Source organism: Ptychodera flava, chromosome 8 (genome assembly GCF_041260155.1).
Source record: "Ptychodera flava strain L36383 chromosome 8, AS_Pfla_20210202, whole genome shotgun sequence".
In the NCBI taxonomy this organism is placed as follows: Eukaryota; Metazoa; Hemichordata; class Enteropneusta; family Ptychoderidae; genus Ptychodera; species Ptychodera flava.
Window position 1 is genome coordinate 41,133,532 of NC_091935.1, and position 14,608 is coordinate 41,148,139.

Below are 14,608 nucleotides of genomic sequence, written 5' to 3' on the forward strand. Positions count from 1 at the left end.
TTTTTGGGATGCCTGTCCCGCACTGCACTGAGCGATCATGAGCAAATTCAGAACGCATTCAGCTCGTCAGCTAAGCGCACAGAACGAAATTTCAAACCCTTGAAGCACGGTGTATGTGATAGAAATTGTAGGTCAGCAGCATAATTTCACTCAAATTTACAGGTTTTTGATTTACCACTACTAACGTTGTGAAGTACTGAACATTAGAAGTATATTTTTTGTTAAAAATTTAAAATCGTCTCTTCTTTTTCCCCGCGTACTCCGCGTCAAAATTATCGGACTCTGCGTCCTCTGATACTGAAACACACTGTATGACGCAACTCCATTTATTGAATTCTTACAGGTGCTGTTACTGGTCGTGTAACAAGCTATGCTATTACACTCAATGAATGGCATAATGTTGTTGTGATACGCAGTGGCAAATTCATCACATTACAAGTTGATGATCAGTCGTATTCTGGACAAGCTGAAGGCATTGCTGTTGGTTTAGATGTCACATCCCTCTATGTTGGTGGTGTACCTGACTACAATCTATTGAAGTCTGATGTGGGTTTCTTCACTGGTTTCCAAGGATGTTTTCAAGATTTTCAGGTAATTCATGATTTCATTACCAAAATACATTTACACAGTGTAGAAATGCACTGTTATTGTGTTCATTTAAATCTTGTCCAGATCAGAATTCACTTCTAAACATTAACAATAGAAATGTTCAGGCTGAGTTGACAAGCGGAATACTGAATATCTCAGTATGCTTTAGGGAGTACCAGGAAACAAGAAACTGTAGTTTAGCACGAAAAGTCACAGCTACTGGTCTTTTGTTGAAGTTCATGTCAGTATGCAATAAATATGCTTGTAATATTTGAAGTGTATTCACCTAAGTTGCTAATACCTGATATTAAGATGCATCATTTCCATGCAATTTTTGACTTTGTGAAAATCAGTGAGTGTAGATTTACAGTGTAATTATCTGTGTTTGTGAGAATTGATTTTTAGTCCGCACGGACACCGTCCGGGGGGACTTATAGGTTTGGTCATGTGTGTGCGTGTGTCCGTGCGTGTGTGCGTCCGTCCGTCCATCCGTTCACGCAGATATCTCAGACATGCCCTGGTCAATTTCTTTCAAACTTTGCACAAAGATAGTACCCTAGCCCATACAGATGCACGTCGATTTGTTCAACAATGCGATCAAATTTGGCCGTGTAAGAGGACTTTTTAGTTTACACGTCCATAGACTCCCATGTATAAGGCAATTGTCCATAGCCTCCCATGTATAAGGCCAAGCAAAATAAAAATTTAGTTTCTCATCGTATTCATATTGCAAAAAGGATGCAGTGACACAGTTTTTAGTCCCTAAGGATGAAGTCCAGGGGGCTTATAGATTGGGTCATGTCCGTCCGTTCGTCCATCAGTTCACGCAGATATCTCAGATATTTGACAAAATGTCACGTGACCTCATGGACCTTTGATCTCAAATATACATATTTGTCCATATCTCAGTAACCACAAGTGCTACACCCTTCATATATGGTATGATGGGACCCCTTATGACACCACATATTGTACCTCATCAATTATATGCATATCTAATTTTGAGCGAGCCAATAGAGCTAGAGGTCTGATTTTTGGTATATAGGGATAACTTAGCAATACAATTTTTTTGACAAAATGTTACGTGACCTGGGTGACCTTTGACCTCAAATATACATATTTGTCCATAACTCAGTAACCACAAGTGCTACACCCTTCATATTTGATGTGATGGAAGACCTTATGACACCACATACTGTACCTCATTAATTAGGCGCATATATAATTCTGAGCAAGCCAATAGAGCTGGATTTCTGATTTTTGGTATATCGGGATAACTGTAGGATAGAAATTTTTTGACCAAATGTCATGTGACCTCGATGACCTTTTACCTAAAATATACGTTTATGTCAATAAATAAGTAACCACAAGTGCTATGTCCTTTATATTTAGTAGGATGGGAGACCTTATGACAACACACGCTTTACTTCATTAATTATGTACATATCTAATTCTGGGCAGGCGAATAGAGCTAGAGGTCTTTTTTTTGGTATATAGGGATTAATTAGCAATACAATTTTTTTTCAAAGTGTCACGTGACCTCGATGACCTTTGACCTTAATTTTACATAAATATGCATAACTCAGTAACCACAAGTTCTATACCCTCCAATTTTGATAGGATATTAGACCTTAAGATGTCACATCTTGTACCTCATTTATCATGTATTATGTATTTCTTAGCTGGCCAATACAGCTAGAGGTCTGATCTTTTTTCCCGATTTAGAACTATAACGTAGACATGCCTCATGTGTTTCAAATTGGGAACAACGACATAGACCTATGTGCCCATAGATCTCAACATATACACTCAGGTGATACTTCTTAATGACCACATTTCCCTGCCCCATCAAGACTAATACTGCTATTATAAGTGGGGACTATGTCATTGTCAATGACTTGTTTTGAGAAGAATTCCAGTCTGAAAGACTTTGTCATATGATATCTACACGTATTGATGTCAAGTTATCACGTGTATTTACACAGAAAGCTGTCATGAAAAGGCAGGGGGAGGGCTTTAATAACTTCATGAATCCATTTATTTGAATTATTAAGTGTTTCTGTCATAAATTATCATATTGGTAATTTTATTGCATGTATTACTTCAGATGGGAGGAGCAACCATGGATGTCATTAGTTGGCAAAGTTCATTAAATGGTGTTAATGTTGGTTATTGTTCAACATCGCCATGTTCATCAGCACCGTGTTATAACAATGGTGAATGTATAACTCTGAGTGAATCTGAATATCAATGTATCTGTAGTGTCAGATGGACAGGACCACAGTGTACCATTGGTAAGCTACTTTATTGTGTTTTGTCATCTAGCTTCCATTTTTTATTTGGACATTTCTGATAGTAAGACAAAGTAATGAAAGTATCTTCATTTCTTCACAGGTTGGATTCAAACACCATACTGCCACAACTAGCTCTTTACCTTTTGAATCATCTTACCAAATTTCCCTCCAACAAAGAATTTACTTAAGTAACTTATTCCTGAAACACACATCACAGAAAAAAATACTATAATTGTGTTCTGAGTTATAATTTATGCAAATATAATGAAGGTATGGATTTCATATCTTTTACAATTCAAAGCGAAACTTCATAAAATTTCTGTCTTCAGATTACCAATATGAACAAAATGATAAGATGTTGGTAGTGCCGACATCAACTGACAGATGAGTGTTTTTGGACAGTTCTCTTGACTTCATTCTGATTTCATATGTTTTTCTGTTTTTGTAGCTGTCACAGTCACAACTCCATTGTTCAGTGGTGATTCCTACCTTGGATTCACCTACATTTTGACCAGAAGTTCAGTGACTGACATTGAACTTGAATTCAGATCAACCAATGGCAATGGTATTCTGCTATGGAACAGTCTAGTCAATGATTTCATCGGAATTGGATTGGTTGAAAATAGAGTCTATTTTGTCTTTAACCTTCGATCAAGTAAGTAACCTTCACAAATATGCAAAGGTCTGTACCTTTATGTCTGTATGTACACATCATGGATAAAGTATTCTATGAATGAATGATTGAATGAATCCACTGTGAGGCCATACTCAATGAATGAATGATTGAATGAATCCACTGTGAGGCCATACTCAATGAATGAATGATTGAATGAATCCACTGTGAGGCCATACTCAATGAATGAATGATTGAATGAATCCACTGTGAGGCCATACTCAATGAATGAATGATTGAATGAATCCACTGTGAGGCCATACTCAATGAATGAATGATTGAATGAATCCACTGTGAGGCCATACTCAATGAATGAATGATTGAATGAATCCACTGTGAGGCCATACTCAATAAATGGGGAAAAAAGTATTACTTTATTAGATGGACTGGCAGATGCAATGAGAGAACGTTGCCAACAATAAGGTTAAAAAGCTATGAATTGATTCTTTTGGATAGCTAAAATATGTATTATATTTATATAAACCTATCTATGACACAAAGATCACAGCCAAATATATTCATAGAGATTGCCAAGTAACAGGTAAACTCTCCAAAGGACTACGAGGTTCAATTAAATTGAAAAACTGTTAATTATAATTTATATAAGTGTTGGTTGGTTTTTCTGGCAGTGGTTAGTATCGTTCATCAACAATATTTACAAGCTTATGATTGATTAATTGATTAACTAATGAATTGATTAATGAATTAATTTATGGTATTTAAACATCGACAAAGCCACTATCGCTTATATAACCTTTATAAGAAAAGTTGATTTAAGCCTCATTTCAATATGAAACAGTCATATTGAAACTGATGGTTTAGTGTTCAATGGCTGAGAAAGTACTGCAAATTGTCAGATAAAAGTTTTTTCCACAGTTGATGTACAATGAAGGGAAAGTTTCCATCTTCTGACAATGATGTACAAAATTACTTCATGTTGCGATATGATGTGGTATTCATGTTATTGAGCTCACTGAACTGTATTGCTTTGTGGATTGGTGTGTAGAACAATGATGCTCGAGTTGCTGGCTGAACATAAAAACTTGCAAATTATTGTATGCAACAAAAATAGTCCTGGATAACGTCAGAAAGCAGCATATTTGTCCCTGAAATGTTTGCTTTATAAAGTATTGTGTTAAAGTATTTATTTCCTGTTGATGATTTGTTTGACAGCATCGTCAGGTCCAGCAGTAATCATCAGTAATAATGAAGTGACATTGAATGAATGGCATCATGTCCATGCGATACGCAATGTACTTGAAGGATCACTTTACATTGACAATGAATTAGTACCATCTGTGGGTCAAGCACCAGGTGGTGCATTGGAATTAGATCTTGGAGCTGATACATACTTTGGAGGAGTTCCTGCTTCTGTGGATATTCCGTCTGTAGCACCCATTGATAGAGGTTAGTGTAGTCTTCATTTTTTGTGAAACTTTGGGAAAAGATATTTGTTATTGTTATATGTGAGGTTTTGGAAATGGTTTTAAGATGACTATACTTTATACTTTGATCAAAGTTTCAATGTGTTTATTTTTGTGACAAGTTGAAGAAAAGCTTTTCAAAGAAATATTTTGAAGATGTGATACCTCTGCTCAAATTAAAAAAAACATGTCAAACCCAAACAAAAATAGAACTGATTTCATGACATTCAACTTGCAATACTACCATGGAATGAATAAGATGATAGAGTGATAATCAAGCCATTGATTTCATGATAAAACAAGAAGTGTAGAGACAGCTGAGAAGCTGATACGATTGCAGTATCTGCATGATTAATGAAGAGCCTTCTTCAGATTTGGATTCTTTGCCCACTGTGTCATATTTACTCTTCAATGCTTGGACATTAGCAGTGCCAAGACTGTGATCCCAGTCAACATTATTGTTGACTTGTCAATGTCTCGTATACGTGTACAGGAACAAATATGCCAATTTTATGGAAATATCTAAAAGAATGCTTCTACTCTTTTGGTGAGGCTGACACACGGAACTAGGTTGAGGAGCATATGACTAGAACGAAATACATATATACCAGAAACATAATATGCATAACAACAAAGCCTTAGCATTGCCTGACAATCTTGTAGTGGACTGTTTAGGTACTGTGGTTGAACCTTCAGTTTCTTTGATCAAATTCTCTTTTCACAGGATATGTTGGTTGTATAAGAAATGTCAAGATAGGGGGTTTGGTAGTGGATTTATCATATGCTAATGAGGGTAAAAATATCCAAGAGTGTTCATCTGAAGTGTGTTTACCATCAAGTTGTCCAGAGATAGCACAGTGTATTGAAGATGAAAGTCAAGCCAGTGGATATAGATGTCTTTGCCCTGATGGCTATACAGGTAATACTTGATTATGCTGACTCATTTGCCACAATAATGACTTGACGTTGTCACCCAATTGTTACAGTGACTATTACAGCTCAGTCTGTCGTTTATATGACATTGTTACCTTTAGTTTGTTGAAATTTGTTCCTATTATTATTTTTCAAAAGTATACCTCAGTTGAAACACAAAGTTCTCATAGTGGAAAGCTTCTAAAAAATCTGATGGTCTATCTAAAATCTCCAAAAATACTAACAAAAAGCAGCTCATAGCAAAAGTAGTTCATGTCACTTGATGAAAAATGACTTTCTAAATCAACTTAAATATATTCTGAATTCCATACACAATTACTCACATTGCTGCATAATGATTATACATATTATTTTATAAACATGCAGTAGATGCAATCATGATGTCATGAAACCAAAAAAGTTTATGAAAGCGTATCAATCAACATCAATACTAGATATGTAGCTTAGAGTTTAATTTCCCTGCATTGCTGTTTTATAAAATGATCATTAAAATTTCTCAATGGACAATGGTCAGACAGTAGGTTACTTGTACATTTGGGCCAGAGTCAAAGTTTAACTCAGTTACATGTATGTGTACAAGGCCAGGACACCATAGTATTAATCTTTGTAAGTATATGGCAAGGTCACAGTCATGGATGTATTTATACGTCTGCAAATACGATCAACTTTGATGTTAAAAGCTGTCAACAGATAAAATATCAAGTGCTGCTTTTGTTTTGCTACTAAATGAAGATTGAGAACCTGGATGGAACATGCAAATCTAAGATGGCAATGGTTAATAAGAAGGGAGGGAATCTGCCATCAAACTATTTGCTTATATTCCTTTTGATGAGATAATATAATATGTAAAAATGAATACTTGAACGCAATCAATGTTTTGGTTTCTGGATGGAGTGATTTGAGAACATGTTTTATAAATGCTATTGTCAATGTAGATTTTACTTCAATTTTCTTTGTGTCTATCATCTTTGTAATGTTTTAATGTAAACATCTTTCCAGTCAGTGCCTAGGCTTATTTTATTCAAACTGAAAGTAGCTTTAAATGTCTGTTGTAAGATTTATGTGCATTTTGAGTTCACAATTGTATATAACCTGGTTGACCTGATGTTGTGTTTTGTGTTTATTGTTTCAGGCAGTCAATGTGAGTTGATATCATGTGATTCTACAGACATACAGTGTGAGAATGGAGGAACATGTTATACTGATGATAATGGCGTTACTTCATGTCTTTGTACATATATGTACACTGGTTCTACATGCTCTCAGAGTAAGTATGTTTTTGTGGTTTTTCCACTGGGCATGAATTCTCAGGGAAAGAGTAAATATTCTTTACTTCTTGCAATTAAACAAATCTTTATCGTACACTGAACTTTATTTTAATGTGTTGACATCTCTCTTACATCCATCTACCAAGTCACAATAAATAATTGACCTTGAATAAAGTTAGAGGTCAGGCCCAAAAACTATATGCACATTGTAAAAGTTTCCTCTTCGCTCAATAAAGACTGCAACAGTTTTCAGAAAAAGTCTAAAACATTATTGTTTTTAATGTCATGCCATTCAAAGATTAAAAATGAGATAATTTGCTAAAAAAGCTCTTTATGCTGACAACAAGAATGCATGGATGTACTTTAAAAGTTGTAGTCAAACACATTTCTGAAAAACGAGTAATAAAAATCAGATTTATTAGGCCATATCATCATTGTCTGATCCAAAGTTCCTTCAATTGACTAAAATATTTGTTGGGTCATATAAGTGGTGTACAATGATAAGTAACATACACACTATTTCTTGGAAGTGACAAATTCTAGATCATTGTTCATATTTTTATTTTACAGGACTGACATTCTACCTACCTCAGTTCATTGGTAACAGTTACTTGGCATATCCATCATCAATAATAGCAAGGTAGGATACTTTCTTCTCTTGGCAATAGAATTGATTTAGGAGCTGTAAAACTGACATGTCTGTCTAACTCACTGATGTACTCCTTTGAAGGTGATAGGACCAATCTGTCTGTTCAACTAACCAACATGTGCCTGTTGGTGGTGATATAACTCATCCAGACTGCAACTCACAACTTCCTTGAAATTATGCAATTTCACATAGCGACACACATCAAAGTTCATGTGCAGAATGAGTACTTAGTGTTTTTGACTAATTCCATTGAAAGTTGATGAACTATATACTGTTCCAACTAAGTGTCTTTGACTAATTCCATTGAAAGTTGATGAAACTATACTGTTCCAACTTAGAGTCTTTGACTAATTCCATTGAAAGTTGATGAACTATACTGTTCCAACTTAGTGTCTTTGACTAATTCCATTGAAAGTTGATGAACTATACTGTTCCAACTTAGTGTCTTTGACTAATTCCATTGAAAGTTGATGAACTATACTGTTCCAACTTAGTGTCTTTGACTAATTAGTCCCCATGGACACCGTCCGGAGGGACTTATAGGTTTGGTCATGTCCGTGCGTGCGTCCGTGCGTGCGTGCGTCCGTCCGTGCGTCCGTCCGTTCACGCAGATATCTCAGACATGCCCTGGTCAATTTCTTTCAAACTGTGCACAAGGATAGTTCCCTACCCCATACAGATGCATGTCGATTTGTTTCACATGCGATCAATTTTGGCCGTGTTAGAGGACTTTTTAGTTTTCACCTCCATAGACTCCCATGTATAAGGCAGTCTCCGTAGACTCCCATGTATAAGGCAGTCTCCATAGACTCCCATGTATAAGGCAGTCCATAGACTCCCATGTATAAGGCAGTCCATAGACTCCCGTGATAAGGCCAAGAAAAATAAAAATTTAGTTTCTCATCGTATTCATATTGCAAAAAGGATGCAGTGACACAGTTTTTAGTCCCCACAGATGAAGTCCAGGGGGCTTATAGATTGGGTCATGTCCGTCCGTGAGTCCATCTGTGAGTCCATCCGTGAGTCCATCCGTTCATGCAGATATCTCAGATATTTTGACAAAATGTCACGTGACCTTGGTGACCTTTGACCTCAAATATATATATTTGTCCATAACTCAGTAACCACAAGTGCTACACCCTTCATGTATGGTATGATGGGACACTTTATGACGCCATATATTGTACCTCATTAATTATGTGCATATCTAATTTTGAGCAAGCCAATAGAGCTAGAGGTCTGATTTTTGGTATATAGGGATAACTTAGCACGACAATTTTTTTGACAAAATGTCATGTGACCTCGGTGACCTTTGACCTCAAATATACATATTTGTCCATAACTCAGTAAACACAAGTGCTACACCCTTCATATATGGTATGATGGGACACTTATGACGCCACATATTGTACCTCATTAATTATGTGCATATCTAATTTTGAGCGAGCCAATAGAGCTAGAGGTCTGATTTTTGGTATATAGGGATAACTTAGCAATACAATTTTTTTGACAAAATGTCATGTGACCGTGGTGACCTTTGACCTCAAATATACATATTTGTCCATAACTCAGTAACCACAAGTGCTACACCCTTCATATATGGTATGATGGGACACCTTATGACGCCACATATTGTACCTCATTAATTATGTGCATATCTAATTTTGAGCGAGTCAATAGAGCTAGAGGTCTGATTTTTGGTATATAGGGATAACTTAGCAATACAATTATTTTGACAAAATGTCACATGACCTCGATGACCTTTGACCTCAAATATACATGTTTGTCCATAACTCAGTAACCACAAGTGGTACACCCTTCATATATGGTATGATGGGAAACCTTATGATGCTTCATACTGTACCTCATTAATTATGCGTATATCTAATTCTGAGCAAATCCATAGAGCTGGATGTCTGTCATACATATGCACATAGATTTGTTCTGTGATACGATCCAATAAGGCCGCCATGTGGCCATTTTATTACGATTTTTTCATGTCCTGAACTACAGCTCAGACATGTATCAAGCGAATTTATTCAAAAGTATTTTTATCACAGACCTAATGAAGAGGACTCTATCCTCTCTGAGGACCTGTAATCAAAGTACTACCCATTAACAAGTGGGGACTGTGTCATCAACGATGACTTGTTCCATTGAAAGTTGATGAACTATACTGTTCCAAAACATCACATGTTAATATATCTTAGTTTCAATATGCATTTAAAGTACCAGTAGATACTCTTAAAGTTAGATACAGTTTGTAAGTCAAGGGTAAGTAATACTCTCACCAATGTCAAATGTATAACCTTCAAGTTCTGTTGGTCAGTAACTGTATGTAAATGTTAAAATTCAAAACAGTACAAAGTTGAAACACTCTGTGGATGGTACTAGAGTTGGTAGAAAATGCAAATTATCAACAGATGCTAGTTTACTAATACCAGTCAAATGTTTTTTCAAATGGTCAATGTTATAATGCTTATGTTGCTTGTAATCATGTGGATTGATTACAGTGATGCATCTGTCAACTCATTTGGTCTGGTACTACGCATTGATGATGGATCAGATGATAGTCTACTTCTATGGAATGGACTTGGAACAGATACAGATTTTATGTCACTGGGATTAAGAAATAGAGTATTTGAATTCCGTTTTAATCTTGGTAGTGGAGTTGGAGAAGCCATTGGACGCAGTGTTCAAGTTGTGGACAATAGTTGGTATAATATCAATGTTCAAAGGTAAGCTGAAGTGAGACTCCTCCTCTGTTGTTCTCATTTGTATGTATCACTACAGATCATAATTATCAGCCATTACATTTATGTTCCAAGTTTTATCAGTAGTTGTGGCTTTACTTTTGTATTCAAATTAGTCCTTTTATTTTAGTCTAAGATTTTAAGATATGTTGGACTTAGGTCTTGTGTTGCCCTTGTTCACACATAATATAGACTACCCAAAAAATTATGCAATTATAAATGTAATTTCATGATAAACTTTTTGAAGGCATAATTTCTTAGATCTGTAATTTGTCAACTTTTCAGGTCTGGAAATTCGGTAACATTGACCGTACAAGATATGACAGGAACTCAGTACAGATTCTTAGGTCAAAGTTCAGGCACACAAATTGGATTGAACACACAGAATAGTGATGTGTACCTTGGTAAGTGATCAAAGTGAACTCTCATCATCCATATGATAGTTCCAAACATTTTGTATGAATTGGTATAATGTGATATGTTGTGCCAGATAAGATTTGCCATCTGAATGTTTCTCAAAAAGAAGTGAAATTAGCAGGATGTACCCGTGGATTCACTTGGTGACCATGCAAGATGTGCAGATTATATAATTTGTCATTAAATAGTGTAACGTTTTGTCATCTGTTTTATTGAATACTGACAGGGATTGATCTGGTCAAGTTATACTCAACTAGGTATACACTGAACCTTGTAATTACGACTCATGTTGAAGGCATGTACAATAATTTTACCAACAGTGATCAATTTCTAGTGGCAGTCTTTATCATTGACCCAATGACAAACCTATCTGAAATAATTTACCAATGAAAATAAAAATCAGGATGTTTTGATCCATGACCTGATATTGATGTGTTTTGTTGACCTTGGAAAGTCAAAGGAGGAAATTAGTTCAAGTTTAACCCTTTGCACCCTGCCCCCCTGGTACTCTATGACGTCATCGGACATTTCTGTCCGAGCTGGGTTCAAAGGGTTAATGTAATAAGTAACAATACCTAAAGTTACTTTCACAGCAAATTTTCTTTCTACATCAATAGCAACTAAAAGAGTAACTGTAGTTTTATTAGGAATCAAGATTTCCTTCTTTCACCAAAATATATGCGATTTATGCCTTGGTCATTCCACGTCCCAATATCCAACATCAATGTCATTAATACCGGTATTGTTTAACTGGAACTTTTTGCATCCATGTTCTGTGTGCTTGCAATGTAAATAAACAACATGATTGCCAGTATTTCTCCTGTAACAACATGATTGCCAGTATTTCTCCTGTAACAACATGATTGCCAGTATTTCTCCTGTAACAACATGATTGCCAGTATTTCTCCTGTAACAACATGATTGCCAGTATTTCTCCTGTAATTGAAGTTCAAGACTTACTTGAAGATTTTGTAAAAATCAGTCCTTATTATTAGACTACCAAATAAATTACTTGGCAAATAATGAATCTTTGTTTTAGTTTTGTTGCCACATGCAGAGGCTTTTATACCTGGACTCAACTGATAAAATGACATACCTTGGTAGTATAGATTTGTCCATGGTGTATGAACAGCAATTCCATTTACTTGGCAAGTAATGACAAATTATTTATTTGTGCATATGAAAAATATACTATTCCCTGATATTGTCCTCAGTGAGCAAAGGAAAATTCAAGTGACATAATAACTATCATCGGTTGGACTTTCCTTTGCCGTATACGAACATGGGGAGACAGGAATATGTACACATATTAATATAGGTGCAAAGGAATATTTGGGAATATAACCCCTCTTTATCAAATGAAATGATGTGTTGATTTGAAGTGTACATTTACACGGAACACCAAGACAGTTACTCTGAGCTGTGAAATGTATACACCATAAGCTGCAGTAGATGGAATTTTGCTTGACTAGTAGAGAAAATTTATAATATGAAAATCATGGTGTAATGTCGTTAGTTGATTGTGGTTTTCTATATCATTTTACCTGTCAGTCATTACTTCCTTCAAATCATCCTTGTTTGTTCTCTGTAGGTGGTTACCATGGTGATGTCTCATCATTGACATCTGGTCGTTATAGCAACGGGTTCAAAGGTTGTATTGCACAATTTCTGACAGCACCAAGTGGCAGTGGGACACTCTCTCAAGTAGACTTCCAGAGACAAGCCATAGCTGGTGTTGCAATAGACAATTGTCCAACCTAAAATCCATCTTTGGACATCTCCTTTTATTGATGTTTTTGTCAGGTCTATCTGTTGTATCATTGAATTTTCAAGTCATTTATTTCACCTGTATTCTCATCCTATTTTTACTTTTGATAAGAAGTCATTCGCCATTGATACAAGAACTTTGTACACCTAAGACTATGCAACAAGTTGTTAGCATTGGCATTGTACACATCAATTTTGACAGTTGTTAGCATTGGCATTGTACACATTAATTTTGACAGCTCACAACAGATCACTAGCAGTATTATTAACATGTTGTGCCTTATTGATGATATCAAAAAATTGTTGAGCTTAGAAGTAAAGTTCCAGCAACATGGATCAGGAATGACAAAATAGACCAATTTTTGAACACAACCACAATGGTATTAGATTACCTTCTCTTTAAGATTTTAAATAAGCAGTATGACTTAAAGTCTTAATATGAGTTCTTGATACCATTAAACAGAAAATATCAGTCATTATGAAAGATACTAAGCAGTCCAGCTGTATTTTCAATTTTACCATGCTTTGTAAAATGTACTTTTTGTGTGCTTAATTTAAATTGATTTGTAATATATATCAAATGTTGATATTATAGTGACACTCAGAATGAGTTTATTCAGTTATTTTTTACTTTGTTATTATTTCCATTTTTAAATGAGCTACAAATCCATTTGTTCAGACAACAATCACTTTATGCTTATTGTCTCCCATGAGTACACAGAATTAACAACAAATTTTACAAAGTAAATAATTACCACAAGACTTTAATATTTGCATATAAAATGTTTATTCCAATATCATTTCCAACAAGATGACTTGAGTGGACATGTGAAACATGATTGATAAAAACTTTATACATAAAAGCAAACATGAACACCTTGAAGTAACAAGCCGTCCTGTAAGTTATTTCCTGTAGTAAGGTATATGTAGCATTAGGACACTCAGTATTTGTTAAAATTAATCTTCCATTATAAACCCTTTATCTACTGATTTTGTTGATTATAAATGATTCACTACTTGCCAAAGATTATATGAAAATTAAGTTGTCATATTTGATATATTGACTCTATAAATTATTGAGTTCACTGACTTGAACTTTTGTTTTCTTATTTTTGTCATGTGCTGTAAATACTATTTGGCAATGTTTTGGGTAAGATTGCTATGGATCAAGACTATCAATATATAGCACTGTGATCTAATAGCAATTTATTGATAATTATTTATTCAGAAATTACTTATATAAGGATGCAATGTTATCATTATCATCTGTCATTCAATCAAGAATACAATTCAAGTGATTTTGGTCAATTTTTATGTTCATGGTCTTCAATAAATTGTAATGTAAGTACTGTTACAACAGTGTGTTTAACCATAATGATCAGCGTGAACTCAAATGCACATCGTATCTCTTTCGTTCATTTTCTCACTCATTCACTCTTACTCTTTCTGGCTCACTTAAGCAAACCTCTCTTCTTTGGGACATTTGGACTGAAAAGGTACATAAAAGTTTAAAAGATGTGATTTGTGATGCCAATTCATAAAAGTCAAAATATACAATGGCATAAATTTTAAACATTATAAATTTCAAGATCACACTTTTGTCATACATAACAACAACCACCTGTTCAACAGGGTCAATTGGCAGAAAATAATGATTTCCTGTATAGATTCATGACATATGAAAGGTTATGCTTTATAATCATTTGACTTATACTAATATGCCTGTTTACAGTAATGTATCAATAAAGGATAAGCAATATATTGTTCAAAAGGACAGACTCTGTCACTGTCATAGACAGTTTTTCTCTTGAACAATAGATGACTTTGAGCGACTGACTTTAC

General features: G+C 35.0%; 1 protein-coding gene across 1 annotated transcript in view; it reads left to right on the plus strand.

The window, feature by feature from the left end:
- LOC139139368 (protein eyes shut homolog) overlaps positions 1 to 14,540 on the plus strand; it is a 91,187-nt gene extending 76,647 nt beyond the window's left edge. Inside the window, exons 30-39 of the mRNA XM_070708266.1 lie at positions 344 to 591; positions 2,696 to 2,882; positions 3,331 to 3,537; positions 4,729 to 4,962; positions 5,704 to 5,898; positions 7,045 to 7,179; positions 7,751 to 7,820; positions 10,343 to 10,567; positions 10,868 to 10,986; positions 12,591 to 14,540. Coding sequence (XP_070564367.1) covers positions 344 to 591; positions 2,696 to 2,882; positions 3,331 to 3,537; positions 4,729 to 4,962; positions 5,704 to 5,898; positions 7,045 to 7,179; positions 7,751 to 7,820; positions 10,343 to 10,567; positions 10,868 to 10,986; positions 12,591 to 12,760 — 1,790 coding nt within the window. The 3' untranslated portion in view covers positions 12,761 to 14,540. The remainder of the gene's footprint in view (positions 1 to 343; positions 592 to 2,695; positions 2,883 to 3,330; positions 3,538 to 4,728; positions 4,963 to 5,703; positions 5,899 to 7,044; positions 7,180 to 7,750; positions 7,821 to 10,342; positions 10,568 to 10,867; positions 10,987 to 12,590) is intronic.
- Positions 14,541 to 14,608: the final 68 nt, after the last annotated feature.